Below are 20,330 nucleotides of genomic sequence, written 5' to 3' on the forward strand. Positions count from 1 at the left end.
GTCTGCCTACCACTTCGAGAAAAATGAGAAAATGTATAAATGTGGGGAGCATTGTTGTTTAATAATTCTATTCTCAAGTCTATTTTTCCCTTCTCTACATAAATATAGAAATGTTTAACTGAGGTTTTGTGCACGCTTCATAATAAAAACATGTTTGAGGCATGGTGGAGAATGTGTTCTGTTTAAATCAGTGAAAATGTTGCTCATATACCAAGATTTAGTATTAAACAAATCCAATCTTTGCATTCTGCAGATGCAGTACCCCTCTTCTTGAGACTACTTCATTCACCACACCAGAATGTTTGTGAGCAAGCTGTCTGGGCTCTCGGAAATATTATAGGTAACTTGTTGTTTTAATGATTTGAATTCAGGGAGCATTTCATTTTAGAACTTTGAACATTGGCATTATCATAAGAGACTATGTTTCCTCTGAATTCTGTGTCTTGATATAATTTTTTTAAAATACATAATGTGGCCAGAATTACATATGTACCTCCTGGTTTTTTTCTAAATAGTAGTATAACTTGCTATGCAAAATATTAACAGGATAAATTTTGTGTTTCCTAAAATATACATACATGACTGTACGTATGTATATTTAATGAAATACGACCTTTTAGTAGTAGACTGTTGGTGAGGAAACATAGAATTTCAGTATCCCAACATGTCATTGCATACATTTCAAGATTTTCCATTTTTAATGTAATTTCTTTTGCAACAATTTTCATTTCCGTAGGTGATGGTCCTCAGTGTAGAGATTATGTCATATCACTGGGAGTTGTCAAACCTCTTCTGTCCTTCATCAATCCCTCCATTCCCATCACCTTCCTTCGGAACGTCACATGGGTCATTGTAAATCTCTGCAGGAATAAGGACCCCCCACCGCCTATGGAGACAGTTCAGGAGGTAAATAAAGAATTATGAGACAGATAATGTTTTATACTCTGGGCTAGAAGCCAAATGTTTTACATTGTCATACTATGAATTTCTGCATGTTTTTTGTCACTGCACATGTGTTGTACCACTTACCAGTTGTTACATGAAATACTTTGACCAATTTGGTGGTTCTTACAATGCCTGTAATAAAGGTATTTGTAATGTCTGAAACTGAGTAAGACTAAAGTGATGATCTATACAACAAAAAATTAACACACTAGAAAGCATTAAAATACTCAGCATTACATGTTTTCATTTTAAAAAAAGGCTACAAATGTGATTTTATATGTAGAAGAATTCAAATGTAATTATTTTCAGCAAGAAGAAGTGTAAGTAGTGTGGTTTGTGTTTCGACTCAGTGTGAACATGCAGTCCATGCCAAGTCCCAACCTGAGCAGAAATCCTGAAAAGCCTTTTAAACTGGTGAACAGAGCAAATGCTCCAGTGATAGGGTAGGCACAGTAGTAAAATGGAGCTATTTGACTAGAACTGTAAGTACAGTTCTTGATTTTAAGATAAATTCAAAAGTGTAGATACAGTTCTTGAAGCCATATCAAATATTTTACTGTTAACAACTAAACTTTAATGAAATTTTTAAAGTGAAGCAGAGAAACAGGGAAACTTGTACAAGTAATGCTTTACTAAATAAAACACTCTGTTCTAAGCAGTTTTATCACAGCCCAGTTTTATATTTCACCATATGTGATTATTAAAAAATTAAACTTTAATCCAAGAGGTTTATGTATTGCTGTTAGGCTAATAATTTTTATTGTGTGTGATAACAAACTTTAAAAATAGCAGCGGGGTGTCTTATCTCTGTTATTTGCCTGTTTTCTCTCAAAATACAGTCTACATTCTGTGTCTGGAATATAGTACTGTCTCATATTTTCACAAATTGGAAGTATAATACACATATTTTTGTACATACTTTGAGGGCAGGACCAGCTGCTGGAAAGTGTATGATTACAATATACTAAAGCAGACTCAAGCTAAGATTTGTGATTACAGTACTTGGATTCATAATTTTACCACCAATTTTGTTCTACTGTAATGACTGATGAACTTCTTTTCAGATTTTGCCAGCATTGTGTGTTCTCATTTACCATACAGATATAAACGTAAGTAATTTCTAAAGTTTTAGTTATTTAGATTCTTTGTTTTTGCTAGAAAGATAATGCTGCAGGATTGTGTTAAAGTAGTAAACTTGGGTTTGTGTGTTAATTTATGTATAATTAAGTCATAAATGCACAATTAAATATGAAGACTCATCTAACTGTAGTCATTCAGAGCACAAAAAAGAAAGTGAAAATACCATTTCTGAAATACCTTTTGTAAAAGATGGCATTTTTTTGTCCTGTACATTTGAAATACCTTTTAAAAATCCTATATTGTGGAATTGAGCACTAGAAAATTAAAGTGCCAGCTTTACCATCAGCTGCACTTTAATTCTGCCCCAATTTATAATTTTGCATAGATGATACGTAATGTATGCGTAAAAAAAATTATGTGTAATTCTATATATCAGTCCAGTCAAATATTGTGATCATAAGGGTAAAATCTGACTTTTGTAACCTGTTGGGTGCCTGACTTTGCAATGTTTAACTAAAGAAATCACATATGAAAATATATTTAAATAAACAGTAATAAACTATTGTTTTGTGGCACCTTTGACAACCGTCATGTTTCCTTCCTTCAGTACTTCCCACATTCCTGATTCATGAGTTTACCTGGTTTTTTCTAAGTAATGTCCTAGGGGACAGACTTACCTCATGAAGCCTTATATATTGGGACTTCAGAACAAAGATCTGTGTAACCGAGGGATATTGAGCTGCTTTTCTCCTCCTTCTCCTATCAGGACTTTGTAATCCCTACAGTGATCCTTTAGTTTAGGCAAGAAGGAATTGAACCCTTTTGTCTGGTTCGGGGATAAAATAAAGCATAAGATTGGTGGGACTATCATTTGTTAGTTCAACGCTGTAGTAGTGGTGTTTCTGCTGCTTTTTTAATGGTGAAGTGGGCTTGTCTCCACAAAATATTTGTACAGTTTAATCTGGGATTTTGCCAGGGTTTTCCCAGTGTAATGTGAGTGGGAGACAGCACATGGTGACTTTTCAATGCGTAATTTGGACAAAGCTGAAAGGAATTAATTGTGAAACCAAATATACTTCTAACCTGTAGGCTCCTTTTCCCTGGCAAATTTTAAAGTTTTGCAAGCAATGATTGTATGAGAGCTTATTGATGTAGGTATGAGACTGTGATGCCAGGTTTTGACTGATCCTCAATTAGGGTGTCCATCATTTTGATCCTGAGAGTCAGGTGCTAGTTTGGAGGTACCAGTCTGGTCCCAGCCTCTCTGTACTGGAGCAGCAAACCTATCTTTGGAGATGAGTCAGTGATGCAGGTAGGTCAGCCCACAGTCCTGTGAGCGCTTCTGGCGGCTGCGGCTCTTGTCACCAACAGGGCTGTGGGGCAGCAAACTGGTGAGGCACCATCTCTCACTGCTTCTGCTGCCATAGTGGCTCCACTGCAGCACGTTCCGCTGTCCCTGCAGCACAGGAGGTGAGGGCAGCAGCAGGCTGTGGCAGGAAAGCCTTTGGGCTGTGCTGGCTGGCATCCAGAGCTCGGTGGATGCAGCCTGTGGGTCAGGACTGGAAAGTCCTTCCTATGTTCTACTACTGCAGTATTCAGCTATTCTCAAAGCGGGTAATTTAAATGGGTATCTGTTTTAAAAGTAGACTAGATCTAGGTTCCTCAACAGATGATGTCCTTAGTGGGGTCCAGATTTCTTTTCCTGCAGTTCCCAACATCATCTTTATGTGATGTGATACCCCTCTTTCTGCTGGCTTTGTTTCTGCTTCAGGTACTGCCTTTCAATGACTAACTTTTGTACCTGTCTATTTTTAAGGGCTTTCTAATCGTCCTTATCAAGTCATCAGTGACTATTTTTTTTTCCTTGTAAGATTCTCAGATGGCCCTGCATGTTAGGCATTCCTCTGTGGATTTTGCTCTGCTTGAACACTTCTCAACAGTTGCCACATTACAATAGTTGCTAGTCCTTTAGTTGGTGTAAGAACTCCTTTCCTTTGCTGTGTTTTTTATTCTTAATATGAAGGCAGGAAAAGGCATACATCCAGAATTGTTTGCAGTTTCACTTCAGAACTGCACTAGGGATCAGAAATGCTAAGGTGTCAGATGGATTAGAGAGTTAAGGGAATTTATGTATTCCATAATCATAAAATAGCACAGCTAACAAATTATAGCAGCGCTAAGGAGGCTGTTGTTGGTATTTTCTTCAGAAAGTTACTAGCACAACTACTCACTTGAGCTGGTTGTCTATCTTAGAAATGCAAATCTAGCCCAACAGTTTACCTTTGTGAGATGATGTATGCTGTCACTTTATGCACCAAAATGTAGTATTTAATTAAAAAGGAATTTGAGAGGACATCCAGAAATTACTCTGATGGACCAAATGGCCCTGGTTTTCATAGTTGTACATAATTAACATTTTACTGATTAGGTCTCATCATAATAATGTTTAAGTTTTTCCTATAACTAAATTGCATGTTTTTCCTCTCTCCACCCCCAGATAAGTGGAATGTTGTTCACTAAATTAAACCTTCATTATACCAGTTTTTCTGTTCAATATGTAAACCATGTTCTCTCCAATTTGTAGATTCTTGTGGACACTGTTTGGGCTTTGTCCTACTTAACAGATGGTGGAAATGAACAGATACAAATGGTGATTGATTCGGGAGTTGTACCTTTTCTAGTTCCCCTTCTGAGTCATCAGGAGGTTAAAGTTCAAGTAAGTCTGATTCAGTTGTGTTTGAATAGTCCTTTGTACGCTGTTTGCTAAAAAAATGTGCCTTACAGTATGTATTAGTGGAGTTAGTGAGATGAACATTTATAGCTACATTTTGTGCAGGTAAAACTGAAGAAAAAGTGTTACCTACACTGGGGAAAAAAATATTAAAAAGAAAGAAAACTCAAGCAAAACAGTACTAATACAGTTTTAAGTAAAGTGACAGGTTAAACATTAATTTCTGTTGTATGATTACCAGAGGTGCCTTCCTTTTGTAGTCCTAAAATATTTAATGACAACATATTTTACATTTTCCAGAATTCAAGTAATATGCACTCTTGCTGTTGCTGCATACATGATTGTGCATATTCTATCTGAATAGCTCATGGAAATCAGTATTTTGGAACCTTTAGAGTATTGAAATATTTGCAAATGCTGAGTCCTTTTAGTAAAGTAAATTTGTAATTAGCTGTGAAAGGTTAACTGAGATTACTTGGTTAATTTCAAAGACAATGGGAAACTAAAAGTTAGTTAATGTGTACTGGGTTTTTTATGAACCATCCGCTGTAATACGGAGCTCTTTTGTGTATCTGCATTTGACATGTTTGTTTAGTTTGTACTTTGGATGAGATTTGGCTGTCTTGAAATTTGTCAGACTAGTTCATGTGATGAAAGAAGTCTCTCCAGTATTTTGTCACTTGTAAAGCATTTTACTGACCAATACATAAAGATGTAAAGTCCATTTCTGAAAGTCATCTGAGACTCAGTAAGTAGTTGTGAGGTTTTGAGTGCGCTAGTGGGGAGCTGAATGGAGAAGTGAGCAACCTGAGCAGACATAGAGCCTAGAAGCGGTTATTGGAATTGTAACACAGATCAGGTACATGATGAATTAATCTTCTAAGGTTTTAATATTCTTTTAATTTCTAATCTTTGCACTTTTTGAGTTGAGCTGCAGTGCATTTATTCTGTGATGTACTGTGTCTTTTGATGAAACAGTACCCGTTTTTCTGATGTAGCTCAGAGGATGAAGTGCTAAATTGTATTTTGCAAAGTGTTTTTATAAAGAGACATCTTAAAATTATCTTTGTTATAGCATAAGTAACAGCATTGTCTTTAACATGCAATTTTTTTTCCTTCCCACTCTGGATATTCAGACAGCAGCACTGAGAGCAGTAGGCAACATAGTAACTGGTACTGATGAACAGACACAAGTTGTTCTCAATTGTGATGTTTTGTCTTATTTCCCGCATCTCCTGACGCATCCAAAAGAGAAGATAAACAAGGTATGATTTGCTTCTTCCTAACTTAGTATTTTTAAGAAATAAAACAGTAGCCTGTGGAATATTATAGAAGAATTTCCTACAGCTGTTATTTCCGGCAATTTTGTATAAAGATGCAGCCTTTGAGGCTGATGCTTAACTAGGACTGAAACCAGACAGCCATAGTGAGTATCCGTGCATTGGTGTTGATGCCTCGTGCTTTCTGGGAGGACTGAAGGGTTTTGCTTTGGAGTGTGATACTCTTTATTTGCAAAGTGAGTAACTGGCTAACTTCAATTACAGTTTTTTATAATTTAGGTTGAGTCCAGTGAGTTGCATAAGACTGATCCAGTTTTCCCACTCCACCTTTTCATAGTGAAGTTTGTTCTCTTGTTCATCTTCTCCTTCAAGGAAGGAGGGTGTATCACTGCCCTTTCCTGAAAATTGTGTCTGCATTTCATCTCCTTCCTTTTGGCAGAAATAACTTTCACTGCTGCGAGGATTGGGTGGAGTAGAGAGAGTTTGATGCAAGTGATCAGTGCCTCGTTTTCCAGAGCTGTATTTCATGTTATTTGCTTTTTTTTAGTCATTGTGCCATCTTCCATTGCAAAGATGGTCTGTCTGAGGAGAAGGCTTTTTTGTTTAGATTATGTGATTCCCCCCTATAGTGTATCATTGAGGAAAAATCTATTTGTGAGGAATCTCTCTTTCTTCAGGCCCTGTCAGCTGTGAAGATCTCTGAAGAAGTTATCTTTGATAGTCAAACTAATGTGATTTATTTTTGCCTGCCCTTTTAGCTCTTACAAAAGAATGATGAAGAGCTCTTTTGAATGCCAAGGAATTATTTTTGTACAAGAGATGTACTGAAATGCTTTGAGTTTTTTTCAAGTCTGTATTGTGAGAGGCAAATAGAAATAAAAGCAAGATACACATCCCTAAAAAAGTGGGAACCCCTGTTTTTTTTCTGCAGTGCTTCATAATTGCCTACTTGCTACATCTTTTAAAAGATTGGAGCCTTTTTAAGATGTTTTGGATTGACAAGTGTCCCTCTTTGTAACTGGGAATTTCTAACTGCCATGAGATAGGTGGTAGCTGTGTGGATGAACCTCCTGAAGGAGTAACTGCTGAGCAAAGTCACAGGACAGAGTGTCCTGTGTGATACTTGAATGCGCTTTGTGGACACCACTTCATGTTAAACAAAGTAAATGGAAGGTGGACTCCTCCTTTTAACATAACAGAAAGCTACTACTGAGCTGTCAGTAGTAGGATTACAGGATAAGTCCTTTTTTAATGATGCTTTACCAGTTTTCCTATTTTCTTTGCAAAACTAATTGAAAGTTTAAAGCTTGTCTGTGACTCCAGCAGTGCAAAGTGGATATAAGGTTTACATCAGTATTACTCCTGAGGTATGGAGACACTCCTTGTGTGAGAGAGAATCTGGCCCTGTGGATCAATCATATTAATTTTACATTGATTCCCTGTTGTCTTTCACAGTGCTATAAAAGTTTGTGTGCTAGAAGTGCTAGCACACAAAGGAGGAGACCTGTTTAGTGATTGCTCATGGTATGATTTTAGGTTTTGAGGTGGTTAGGCTTGGTTGAGTTCTTTTTTTCATTTGCTGACTAGTTTTAAAAAGTGTTTTGCTTTTTTGCTTTATCCCATTGTAGGAAGCAGTTTGGTTCCTTTCCAATATCACAGCAGGAAACCAGCAACAAGTTCAGGCTGTAATAGATGCTGGGCTAATCCCCATGATCATACACCAGCTGGCTAAGGTCAGTCAAGCTATCAGCTATGCAAGTTGTCATCCTCTTTTTATAAATCTGACATGAGGAGTTTGTGATTTTTAATAAGTTTGACAGATGTTTCCATGCGGATTTTAATGAGCTATTAATTTTTTTTTTTCAGGGGGACTTCGGGACACAAAAGGAAGCTGCTTGGGCAATTAGCAATTTGACAATAAGTGGGAGAAAAGATCAGGTATGTGTAGTGGGATTTCAAGCTGTCACTAAAATGTTCCACATGCAGCCATTTGTGTAAGAAGCACAATGTTGAAAGCAATTTTTTTTGGTTTTAATTCTTTAGGTTGAATACCTTGTACAACAAAATGTAATCCCACCGTTCTGCAATCTACTCTCAGTAAAGGATTCTCAAGTGGTACAGGTGGTGCTGGATGGCCTGAAAAACATCCTGATAATGGCTGGCGATGAGGCTAGCACAATAGCTGAAATTATAGAAGAGTGTGGAGGTAAGAGCTTACTAGGCTTTTAAAAAATGTCATTTGCTGGATGTTGTTCTGTCTTCCCCTTGGTGCTGTTGATGTTTACTGCAGTGTTATTCACCATGGGCTATTTGAGTAAACAAGGGAGGCTTGTAATGAGAGATGTTACCTTTTTTCTGTTTAGTTAAGTTTGGAGATGGCTGTGTAGAGGCAATTGTTGAAGGAGCTTTCTGTAGCTTAGGTATTTTTTAGGTTTCGATGAGAATTGTAATTCTTTTCATTTGATAGTTGCACATACTTTGTCCTGTGGTAAAACACACAATTTTTGCTCTAGTTCATTGCCTTGGAAGCAGTTTGAGGCCCATAATTTCATTACAGACCAAAGCTGGATGAGGAGTCTTTCTGATATCACAATCCAAGTTGTAACATATGCTAATTAATGTATTCTAGCAAAGAGATACTGAAGAACATAATGCACTGGAAGCTTTTCCCTTGTGTTATTCCATATCCAGTTTGAAAATGGGACTAGCTGCTTTGTCACCTTGCTGTTTTAAACTTACAGGCAACACACAAATGTAGCCACTACTTTTTGGTGGTACATGGAAAGCACAATGACTAAACCAAAAGTTATGTAGTAGACAATAGTTTTAAAAAATAGAGTTTTATCTAAACCAAGAGAAGACTCCATTATCCATTGTTCATAAAATGGAATATTCCCTGGCATGTAAAGTTCACAAACTACTTCTTTGCTCTTAGAGACAAAGAGAGCTGCTGTGTAGGTCATATTGTCAAACTGAGCTACATCTTTTCTAATGTGTTTCAGTAGTAATGTTTAATCATTTTTCTTATGGAAAGTAGTCAGTTACTCTGGGTTAATCTTACAAAACTCTTCTCCATTTTCATTTATTCAGGGTTAGAGAAAATCGAAGCCTTGCAACAGCACGAGAATGAAGACATTTATAAACTAGCATTTGAAATTATAGATCAGTATTTCTCTGGTGATGATGTAAGTATGCAAAAGATGGAAGAGTATATGCACTGTGCTGTTAGCTTAGTAACTACATTGTCACTGTTCCTCAGTTCCAGTGGTCATACATTATCTTCAAAGTCAGTTTTCCTGGTCCTGGTTCAGTAGAGTTTCCCTCAATTTAAAGTCTTTGAAGAGTTTCTCAATACTAGGACTTCTCTTCAGCAAAATCAAGAGGACTACTCTAGTTTTGCCTAACAAATTGATTGATGCTGACTTAATTTTGTCACATTGACATGTAATTACTTGTGATTAGAATCTAAACATTTCTCTGGCTCTCCTTTTTATTTTCTCATACATCAGTCTTTGGAAGGGGAAGCAGATCCTTACTTTCAGATAAATTTTTGTATTTCAACTCTGTATTTGCTCAGTCTGGATTCTGCAGTGAAAAGTCATCAAAACTATTAACACTTTCTGCAGCTGATTGTTGCCATCCAATATTTTGTTGCACCCAGATTAGGTACTTTGACCCTCTGGTTCCAGCTCCTCCTGCTACTGGCTGCTTGTGAGTTCCTAAGGAGCACTTCAACATGCAATTCGAAGACAAATTATCTTTTCTAGGCCGTCCAGGGTGTCTGTAGTTCTGCAGCCTAGCAGAACTATGTTTTCAGTTCTTCTTTTAAATTGAACTTGCCAAATGCCAGCTCTAACTTCAGGACTCGATAATCTTCAATTCATGGGCCCGTCACGTGATTGGGAAGTTAGTCAGCAGAGGCTAAGTAATGTGAAAAGTTTCCTATGCCTGTAGTGATTCTGTTAGCAGTGTCTTAAAGTCTCCGTAGAGACTCTTGAGACTTCTGCACCTAGCTGAAGAACACAATCTGGTTGATGTGGGTGGAAAAATACCCCTGTTGAGGTTAGTACTCCCTTTTGTGCATTTATTTTTTACATTAATGCAATTTAATCTATGTCTGATGGGCTGAATCTGCCTCCTTTACTCAAGAGAAGGATTTTCCTTCAGATTATTATATTACTGTGTTTTCTGGAGCTTCTGAAACTTAAAATTGTAGAAGTTCCATGATTGCTTCAGGGAGATGAGATTGGTTATGTTAGCCTGATTGGCAGTGTTAAGATGGACTGTCCAGGAGTATTCTTACCTTCTGTCACTTCAGGATCTTCTGTATTCTCATGCGATGTTGCTGGCTGCTCAATGTCCCTTCATTGCTAATCCCATCTGCTCCTTTTCCTGTGCTCTGTAAAGTGCACAGCTTGTACTTTAGGAGCAGCACCAACAGCTTCCTGACTTCAGTTTCTTGTGTTAAAGGCGGGTGACCTTAGGTGGGGTTACTTTGTAGTACCCCTGCAGAAGGCAGAAGTGCTAATTTATCAAAACACAAACATTTTGCAACGCATTCTGAAACCAGACTCAGTCATCATGTGGGCATGATGTGCAGATTGTTGCTGTCACCAAAGGCCTCAATCTCTTCCCCCCAGTTTAGACAGTGTCACCCAAAGTAAAGAGAAAGATTTTAGGTGCGTCAGTTCTGATGTGTGCACTACTGTTCAGATCCCCACACAAGAGCTCTATCCTGCTTCAGAACGACACACAATCTCAAATGAAGCTCAGAGAACCGGTGCAGCTGGTAATTTGCAGGAGGATGGGTAGGGTTTAACTTGTGGATTTTGTTGCTACGGATCGTGTTATTTGCTATTCCTTGAGGCTGTAAATACCTAAATTCTAACAGCTCTGAGGAAGCTGGGTGAAGTTGGCTGCTGATTCCTTTCACTCTGTATCCATAGAGCAATGAAGTACTTCTGGTTTAAAACCAAATTCAGATTGTGCTTATGAGACCTATATAAAACTGCTCTGAAATGGGTAGTTCTAAATCCTTCAAATTCTGATAGGAGATACTAAGAACTCTTTTAAGTTTTATGTAAGTATTTCTATCAGCTGCTGATAAAAAAATATTTTCATGTTGAAAGAAAATGGGAGAAAGTACAAAACTAATTTTGGAATCCACAACTAGTGATCAGCCAACTCCAGAAGTACTAAAAATTAGCACTGAAAATTAAACTGTGTAGCTAAAATAATAACTGCTTTAACCAAACAGCAGCACTATCCCTAACCATTACAATTTTCTGTTTCTCTGATGGTATTAGAACAGAGTAGATGTGTTGCTCTTTTTAAATGTATTTGAGGAATTGAATTGGAAAACCAGATCTAATTTTATTGCAATAATATTTTTTTAAAAAAAGAAAATATGAACATTTGTTAATTTCTTCTCTGTGTACCCAATCGTGCAGGGAATTGGCCTCTCACGTGTTTCTGTTGTTGTGTTTTGTAGATTGATGAAGACCCCAATCTCATTCCTGAAGCCACTCAAGGAGGTACTTACAACTTCGACCCAACAGCCAACCTTCAAACAAAAGAATTTAATTTTTAAGTTCAAAAAAAGTGCAGCTTCTCTTGTCCCACACCAGTACGAAGCACCACCAGATGGCTACCAAGTGAAGAAACAAAAGGCTCCAAGACACACATGCCTCTTCGTTTGATGCTTCTAAAGCAAGCCATGTATTGGTCACTTTGCAGTTGCCAAACATCACTATCACATGGACTGTAAATGCATATGCATGATCTCTTGAACTGTTTCACAATTCTTTTTAACAGTCCCAACTACCTTTTTTTGCCTTTTTCCTGGTGCCACATGCTGACAACCGCAATCTGCAGTTTTGTTAAGAATATTCCATAGTGGTGGCACATTGGCTTTCCACGGAAAAGTAGCTTCTTTGGAAAATGGTGCGCTGTGGATCAAGACACTTTGGTATGATGCATACATTTTGGAAGACTTTACAGGGGCCCAGTTTGCTCTGAGCCTCCATCATCGTCCTCCACAAACATATTTCATAAACTTTATGTGGAAGAATAGATTCAAAAATGCAAGCCAAATGAATTCCATTGGTGAAACTGAAATAAAAGTAACTTATAAAAACAACACTTGGCAATTGATTAAACACTTAAGTTTAAAACAAACAAAAAAACTACTTCAGCTATCAGTAATTGATGTGTGTTCATTAACTGCCTCAGAAACCAGGGTTGGAGAATGAACTGTAGATTTGGACTGGTAAAGCTTTTGCCATTATACCTAATTTTTGAGAACAGCGAGCCCTATTTGACCACTCACTTCAGCCTGTGTGTTCCTGCTGTTTTGAAGTAATCAAATGCTGTGCATGGTATTTTACCTGAGCTACAACCTGTTATGGACTTGAACTTCTGTTTAAGCTGAAAGCAAGAGTCCCAGACTGTAGAAAAAAATTCTGTCCAAAAATGTATTAGTTAAAAAGAATCTTGCTTTCAACTTTCAGTAGTCAATATCTTCTGTTTTAAATTGATAATTGGATATGGTTGATTTATATTGGGTTTAAACTGTGGAGCTTTCATGTTTACTGTAATTTAGTCTTAAAATATTTTTTACTTAGTAACCAGTGCTTATGCTGATGTGGTTGGCAACAAACCAGCAACTACTTAGAAGCGTCATAAAAGCTTCATTCTTGGAGTATTGGAAGAGTAATTCAGAAGTTAGTCTCAAATCTTATTCATGTGATTAAAAACATACAAACTGGTTGATGTGTGAGGCTGTATCGAAGCTGCCGTTACTCAGCATAAACCTGATGTGCAGCGCACATTAAATAACTTTATATAAGGTATATGAAGTCACTGCTTTTGGAAAATCGCCTGACCCAGTCGCTTTCAAAGGGATTTTGGTATTGCTGGGGCGAAGATCGGTAATTTTGAACTTCTGTAAGCTATCACACAAACTGGTTTTGTTGCTGTTGTTTACTGGGTGTAATTTCCCAATGCATTGATGTGAAGGGATAGAAAAATCTAAACTAATTTAGTTATTGGATGTGGGTTGTATTTACTGTGATGAAGATAAGGACAGATGCCATCAGAGCTTTGTGGATCAGCTGTTTTTCCACTGATGAACAACACATAGCAGGTGTGCATTCATTAAATATATATCTGCCAAGGTGGAGCCACTTTAAAGAGTGAGTTGTCTTGTATCTCAGCTGGATACAAGCGTATGTTTAAACTGCAAGATTTTTACTTGCTAGATAATCTGTTTTAATATAGTGGTTTGGCCTCTGATTATTTATAGGTTTTATAAATTTTAGAATCAATTTCTCTTTAAGGTGGCTCAGATTTTTCAACTCTTGTGCACATAAAATTGAGTTGAAGTTCATTGTGCCTTTTTTCTTTTCCCAGAAGTTGAGTTGAAGCTTCATATGGTAACTGCATCCTATTCACACACTATAGTCTAAAATCTTGAAACTGTGTGGTGTTCGCTAAAAAACTAAACAATAAAAAGTCAAAGTTAGGTAAGGTCACAAAGATTTTGTGAAATTAAGAGTTCCAGCAGATGTTATTGTGAACAAATATTTTCCCCCTTCCAATTCAATCCTAGTCTCCTTTATGCCATATAGACTGATGCATACCCAGTTCAGCCTACACTCACTGTTATTCTAGAGATTACATACAAATTGATACTGAAGCAAGTTTTCCTCTGCTGTAAAGATTCGATCCTTTTCTTGCACTCAATGCATTACAATAAAAGTGAACATCAGAGAACTGGGTAAGGCAGGACAAAGTGCTTGCTCAGTTCTTTCTGCTGTGACCTTATCAGCTTTTGATTGGGATTGCACCATTTCATAGTTAATAAAGGAAACAAAGTATATTGCTGCACTTTTACGTTTTCAGAACAGTGTTTAAAATTGCATTGTTTTTATTATTTTTTTAAACTATCAGTTAAAATAGACTAAAACGTTCTTTCAAAGAGGCATCTAAATGTGTTCCTAATTTTGTATATGGGCTTAGGTTTTGTAACCAATAAAAAGCTGCTATCAAATACTATAAAAACATTCAAGAACTTATTTTGAAGGTTATGGAACTGCTTAGTCTTCATGGATTGACTTAGGGGTTTTTGTCTTTGACTAGATATTAGTTAGCAGAACTCCGCATCAAAGTTTGAAGTATGTTACAAGTATGAATAAAGTAAGCTAATGCAGTCATCTCTGAAACTTTGGATACGGAGTTTTATACTTTGTATGGAGATGTTTCCCAAGTGTGTACAGGGGGCTGTGCTAGGTGGGCTGCAGCTGCTCCATGTAATTACTGAAACAGTGACTTCAGTTCAAAGGCTTGAAGGTGGACCAAGAGTGTCAAGGAACTTCCACAGTTGACTTCTACCTCTAGAAATGTCCTTTCCAGGCTCCTGGTGTGAGGCTGATTGCTGATTCAGCACTAATTTAAGCTCAGGATGGTGCACAGGGGCGCCCAACTCCTGCCCAGTGTGCGTTGGGAGGGAGCGTGCACCAAAACTGGCCTTGGGCTGGACAGCCTTTCATAGCCAGCATCCCTCCTCCCTGGCACGAGTGACGCCATTGGGATGCTGCTTGGGAACAGCTTGGAACCGTCAGAAGGCTTGCATTGTCCAGCAGCCTTCTACTTAGTACAGTCCTGCTTTCATTACGGTACAGCACCAGTGGAAGGAGACCACTTGAACTGTTTGAAAGGTGCCTGTGACCACAACTGTGGCTTTGCCATCCTTTCTCTGTGTCAGTCGTCTGGGTCACCCGGAGAAACCCCTGTCCCCATGAGTGGGAGATGGAGATGAGCTTCCAGTGCTGTACTTAAATCTTTACAAATGCTTGTCCATGGGGATATGAAGGACAAAGATTTCATAAGAACCTAATTCCCATTTCCAAAAGCTGTTTAGTCCCTTTGGTTCCTTCAGCTTTCAGTTGACAAACTGAACTGTGTTGGGCTTTTGCAACCTGTTAATCATCCTCTAGATCCTGCCTAGAGGACTTGAATGACACTACATTGGAATATATGGAATAAATAATGCATTACTTTAGCCATGTCTTATTTAGAAAGAGTAAAACCTAGATGATATCTTAATGTTTCCCATACTTCTAAAAATACAGAGACTTCAATCTTGTTTGCTTGATCTACTAAACAGAGAAATGAGTAAGAAGGTCCACTGTCAGGCAGATTTTTAATTGATTTTTTTTTAATCTCAGTGAACTGAATGATAGTTGAGGCCCACTTTGTTATTCTGCTCTTCTGTAATGCCCTCTAGATTCTGAATGTCTTTCAAACTAGTCCTTTCCACCAAATGCAGTGTGTTGTGTTCCTTCTATTTTGTTACATGAAAAGTACTCCATTTTGTGGCATAATTATACTTCTATTCAAACATATGTAGGACAACAAATTTCGCCAAGCCATCAGGAAGCCCTTTTCAGGAAGAAAAGGAAAAAAAACCCAATCAGTTGAAAACTGTGAGCTCCAGCAGGCAAAGCCTTGGGAGGTTTTGCTGCAGGGGTTTGTCATGATTGTCACTGTCACCTTGACAGCAGCATGAGCTGGAGGTGCCTGAGCTGTACGGGTCTGCTTCAGGCTGGGACATTACTTCAGGCTGCTCAGGAAAACTGCCTTGTGTCAAGATGCAGAGTTAGGAGCTACAGCAGCTTTCTGCTTCCCTGATCCTGCCATAGAAATGGTAACGGGGAGGTCTGCTCTGTGCTGGCCCTGGAGCTCTGCACACAAGCAGCTGCGTGTTCAAATGCACTCATGATACAGCTTTCTTGGGCAGCATCCCAGTTTATAAAGGAACAGAAGAGCTGATTTTTTTCCAACCTCAGTTGTAAGGTTTTAATGTCGGAGAGATTGCAACCTTGTGTATCAAACCTAAGAATGTTAATAGAATGAAGGTTGAAGGCTTTAGGCTGCTCTCTGCCTTTATCTACAGCAGTAGAGTCACCACACAACTTCAGAGGAAAAGGGGCAAGTTCTGTGAAGGATTTACATAGCCTGCAGGGGGACTGTTCCCTGGACACGGTGGGGGAACTGCAGGAGGAGGTTGGTTGTCCAGTTTGCTCAGTACATGAAGTAGGCTCTAGGGACAGAGGTGTGGAACGTGGATTAACCATCCTCTTTCCTAAGTAGGGTCCTGTGGAAAACTGGTGGTTGGATTTTTTTAATGGGCTGAAATGAAGCGTAACGGAGCTCCCATCTGTATCTGTTATTTGCAGGCTGATCATCGTTAGTGGCTTTTTTTGCTTGTTTTAACCCTAACTCATGGAGCCAGATGATTGCCCGTACAAAATTGTTTGTACACGAAGAGGGAGGATGAAATTGAAATATTTTGCCAGTGGCTTCAGCAAGTTCAATTCTAGGTTTGTGCAGAGAAATGCTTAAGGGAAGCTGCAGCTCCTGCCCTGAGATTAGACCCATGAGTGTTCCTTTCTGTTTGATGCAGTTCACAGCTGGTTTCCCCTGCATTTCATACTTTTATATCCTGGTAGAGCTCCCTGAAATCTGCATACTGCCTGCATTTTATAATATTGAAAATATGGGATTAATTCCTTCTGTTCTTCCCGTGATGATCCCAGCTTACAGGAGGTCTGGCCCAGTAATTGTGAGAGTATTTACTTGACATTGGTTCTCTAGGAGTGGTTTGCATGGTCTTAGGTTTTGTCATTTTAAGCATGGCGGCACATAAATCTCAGGAGGTGATAGGTGTAGAGGGAGCATTTGGACTTGTCAAATTTTCATGTTTAAACCAAATACGTAGAAAATTTAAAAAAATGTGTTGTTTCATCAAAAGAAAAGCGCTCTTTCAGTTGTTTCACATCTCTCAGTCACTGCCTGTACTGGTTTAGAACAAATATTAATTTTTTTTTTAAAAAAAGAGGTTAAACCCCCCCACCTTTTTAATGCATGTTTAGTTCAATTGCTGCTAAAATGTTGCATCTCACATGGAAAAATTTCTGTCCAAAGGGCTCATTTGTGAGCACTTACAGGGAGCTGGATGTGCTGGATACTTAGCAATAATGTTCACTTCCAACTCTGTAATCTCAGTCTCAAATTCTCAAATTTCAGGGCTCTGTGCTGAAATATTTAACCCTTTGCTGAGAAAAGGGCCCAGTCCAAGGCAAATAATTAGCAAGGTGGCAACTTGCTCCTGCAGTGGCAGCATGTTCCTTTCTCCCTGCCAGCGAACTGCTGGGGTTTTAAACACAACCTCATTGTCAGCAGCACAGAGCCAAGTGTTTGCACTGAGTTTTGCATGGCTGTCAGTATCCAGGGAGGTGTTTTTATGGAAAGTCAACCAGAGGTCTGTTCTTGAAATATTAAAAACTGATGGAAAGGGAAGAAATCACATCTCGAAAAGGTCACAGTTTTCTCTGTATTTGATATTTTAGTCAATATCTAAACTCTTCAATTTCTGCATGAGTTTTACTGACCTCAGTTGTGTATTAGCTTAAATTTAACAGAAGAAAGATTTGGCCCCTAAAGGTGGGAAAGAAAATATGAAAATGTGAGTCCTGCATGTTTAGAAATGGAAGTTTACTGAGGTCCATGATTTTTCTTGATGTAACCTGGAGGCTGCTTCTCATGCTTCCAGTTGCAAGAATACTGCTACAAGTATTCCTCAGGGCCTTTGTTTGCTATTACCCAAGACCCAGTCACCTGCTCAAAGAGAAGCACTGCAAGCACTAAAGTGCTAACACCGAGGACGTGGGGGCTCTCTTCTCCCGCCTTGGAAATCATCAGACAACAGGCAGCTGAACTGCATCTATGTTCCTTCCAAGCTAAGACTGTGTGAGAGCTAAAAGCGGTGGCAGAGAAGCAAAAGCTCCTTGCTAGATGGGTGTCAGTGCCGGCTGCAGGCTCCGTGCCTGGGGACTGACTTCCCAAGGCAGGCTGTCCCCTTCCATTACACCAGAGAAAGTTGGTGTGCACATAATTTGCCCCTTACTTACTCAGTGTGTAGTTGCTCAGGGTTATAGAGTGGATGGCTGGAACTGAGCAACTGACTCGAGGCTGCCTAGCTTTTGTTTTACAGCTGAAATTTCCTGCACTGTCCCTGTTTTTTAGGGTTTGGGTGTTTGTTTTGGTGGGGTTTGTTTGTTTGTTTGTTTGGGGTTTTTTTTAAGAGATCCATTATTTATACTGCTGTTCTATCATGGGTATATCATGCAGTCTCAAAACTCACAGCAGGCATGTCATCAAAAGCTCTTTCCTGGGGCATATCACCTTCAAGAAAATGGCAAGAAGATCCATTAAGTTCCAGCACCAAGAGACTGAAATAATTCGATTAGGATGCATCTCCTATGAGGAAGATGGCAGAGACTGTGAGGTGCTCCTGTGTGGCCGTGGACTGGGCGGTCGGGGGCCGCATTTCCGCAGGCTGCTGGTCGAAGGGACAGGCAAAAGCAGGGCGAGCTGGGGCCAGCCCTGAGGGCACAGGAAGGCATAGCCTGTCAGAAGCCATTCTGTCAGAAGCCATTCTGTCAGAAGCATTTTCAGCCTCCCCCTCTGGTCAAGGCCCTTATCTTTCCCAGAGAATTAATGCTCTAAGGATCTGTTTTCCTGCAATTTTCCTGCCTCCAGCAGCATGTGAGCTCCCATGCAGTGGTGGAGGTGGCTAATGGGGTCTTCTGCTCTGCCAAGGAAGGGTACAACAAGGTTATTTGTTACCTCTGCTGATGGTGCTGGGGGCATAGATAGCAGTGTGAGTGTTTTTATTATGCGGAAGAAAGGTAGGGTGCAGAAAAGAACAACAAAAATATTGAGTCTGGTTTTTTTATTTAAGATAGAGTGGCATCTCACTGAAGTAAGTTACAAGTGCAGGGAGGAAATACAGGAGAATAAAGGTCTCTCCAAGGGAGAAAGCCTGGGGAAACCAAGGGGACTAATCAGCACCTTCCTGCCAGGCTAAGGTGCTGTATCACCTGAAGCCCTGGGGTTGCCTGCAGCCATCTCCAACAGGACACGTGCCTCACCCTCACAGTCATTCCTAGGCACTGTCTTTGCAGAGCTGCTTTTCCTCAGGAGCACGGCACACATTGTGCCCATCCTTCCCAGGGCAGCTCTGGACACTCAGGATTATTTTCGCATGTTTGCAGCCCAAAATCTGCTCTTCCTGGCTGAGCTTCCCTTGCTTTGCTAGTGATGGGTCCACCCCATCCTGCAGAAATGGGGCATCCGCAGGAATGGTCTGTCAAGTTTTGCCTCTGTGTTGGACTTCCTCAAGGAACAGGGAGAAGATACTTCTCCATCCTTTTGAGAGCACCACCCTGAGGCACATTGTGCAGATATCTTACAGCTGGTGCAGTGCTGGACTCCTGCTCCAGCCCTGTACTGGCCCAAACCTTACGTCTCTGAAAATACTGCCTGTGTTGAAGGGTGGAGTTTCAGCACTGATCCTCATTTACACCATTATTAAATGAAAGGACTATTGTTAAGGGCTGTCAAAAGCCAGAAAATCACGAGGTATAAAGTGTGTGTCTTTATAAGCAGTACAGATTCTCCCCTGATCCCCCAGGAAATGAGGGCCCCAACTCATCTCTCAGCTGGTATCTTTCTTCCCCAGGAAACCCCCAGCTGGGTCTGTCCAAAGTCCTTTCCCACCATTATCAAACCTCCCACGGCCCACGTGACTTTGTTCTCCCTCTGCAAAAACGAGTGGCTTTGTAACCCCACCACTGTTTGGTTAAAAAGCAAATATTTCTCCTATGCCCAAGGCAAAGCGTTGCTGCAGAGCTGCCGATCACCAATCAAGGGTTTTTTTGTGCAAGTAGTTGTGTCCTGTTGGGAAAAAACCTCATTGTCACATCCAAAGGTGTTTAGCCAGCACAAGCCAAAAAAACCTAATAAAAATCTGAGGTGTAAGGGAGAATTTAAGGAGAGTTTGTCAGCTCTGGGAGCTCCAGGGAGATTGTTTCTCACAGCAATTAGCAGACAAGACATTGATGGTGCTGGTCTGGTTTAAAGCATTAGAGCTTTTGAGGTGAGAAGTGCCCAGGTTGGGAATTGCCAGGAGCAGAGGTTTGTGCTTCTGGTCTGACCACAGAGAGGCCGGTGGGGCACAGGCAGAGGGGGACACACTTATCAGGTGTGGGTCATAGCAGTTGGTTAAATTATCTTTTTTTTTTCCCCTTTTGGCAGGAATTTAATGCAAGTCACACTGTGTGAAGTATGAGATGGGGTGATGACGCACTCCTGGCCACCGATGCATGGCTGAGTTCCTAACCCAAATCCCAGCCTTCACCTGGCATTTTTAACAATATCCAGATGGCAGG

The 20,330-nt window shown here is 39.6% G+C and overlaps 1 protein-coding gene across 2 annotated transcripts in view; it reads left to right on the forward strand.

Annotated features, from left to right (window-relative positions):
* KPNA3 (karyopherin subunit alpha 3) overlaps positions 1 to 14,258 on the forward strand; it is a 48,132-nt gene extending 33,874 nt beyond the window's left edge. For both annotated transcript variants that reach the window (XM_032099721.1, XM_032099720.1), the window contains exons 8-17: positions 254 to 340; positions 737 to 906; positions 2,010 to 2,054; positions 4,610 to 4,741; positions 5,893 to 6,021; positions 7,665 to 7,769; positions 7,903 to 7,974; positions 8,080 to 8,242; positions 9,127 to 9,221; positions 11,528 to 14,258. In XM_032099721.1, the coding sequence (XP_031955612.1) occupies positions 254 to 340; positions 737 to 906; positions 2,010 to 2,054; positions 4,610 to 4,741; positions 5,893 to 6,021; positions 7,665 to 7,769; positions 7,903 to 7,974; positions 8,080 to 8,242; positions 9,127 to 9,221; positions 11,528 to 11,626 (1,097 nt within the window). In that variant the 3' untranslated portion in view covers positions 11,627 to 14,258. The remainder of the gene's footprint in view (positions 1 to 253; positions 341 to 736; positions 907 to 2,009; positions 2,055 to 4,609; positions 4,742 to 5,892; positions 6,022 to 7,664; positions 7,770 to 7,902; positions 7,975 to 8,079; positions 8,243 to 9,126; positions 9,222 to 11,527) is intronic.
* Positions 14,259 to 20,330: the final 6,072 nt, after the last annotated feature.

Source organism: Corvus moneduloides, chromosome 2 (genome assembly GCF_009650955.1).
Source record: "Corvus moneduloides isolate bCorMon1 chromosome 2, bCorMon1.pri, whole genome shotgun sequence".
Lineage (NCBI taxonomy): Eukaryota > Metazoa > Chordata > Aves > Passeriformes > Corvidae > Corvus > Corvus moneduloides.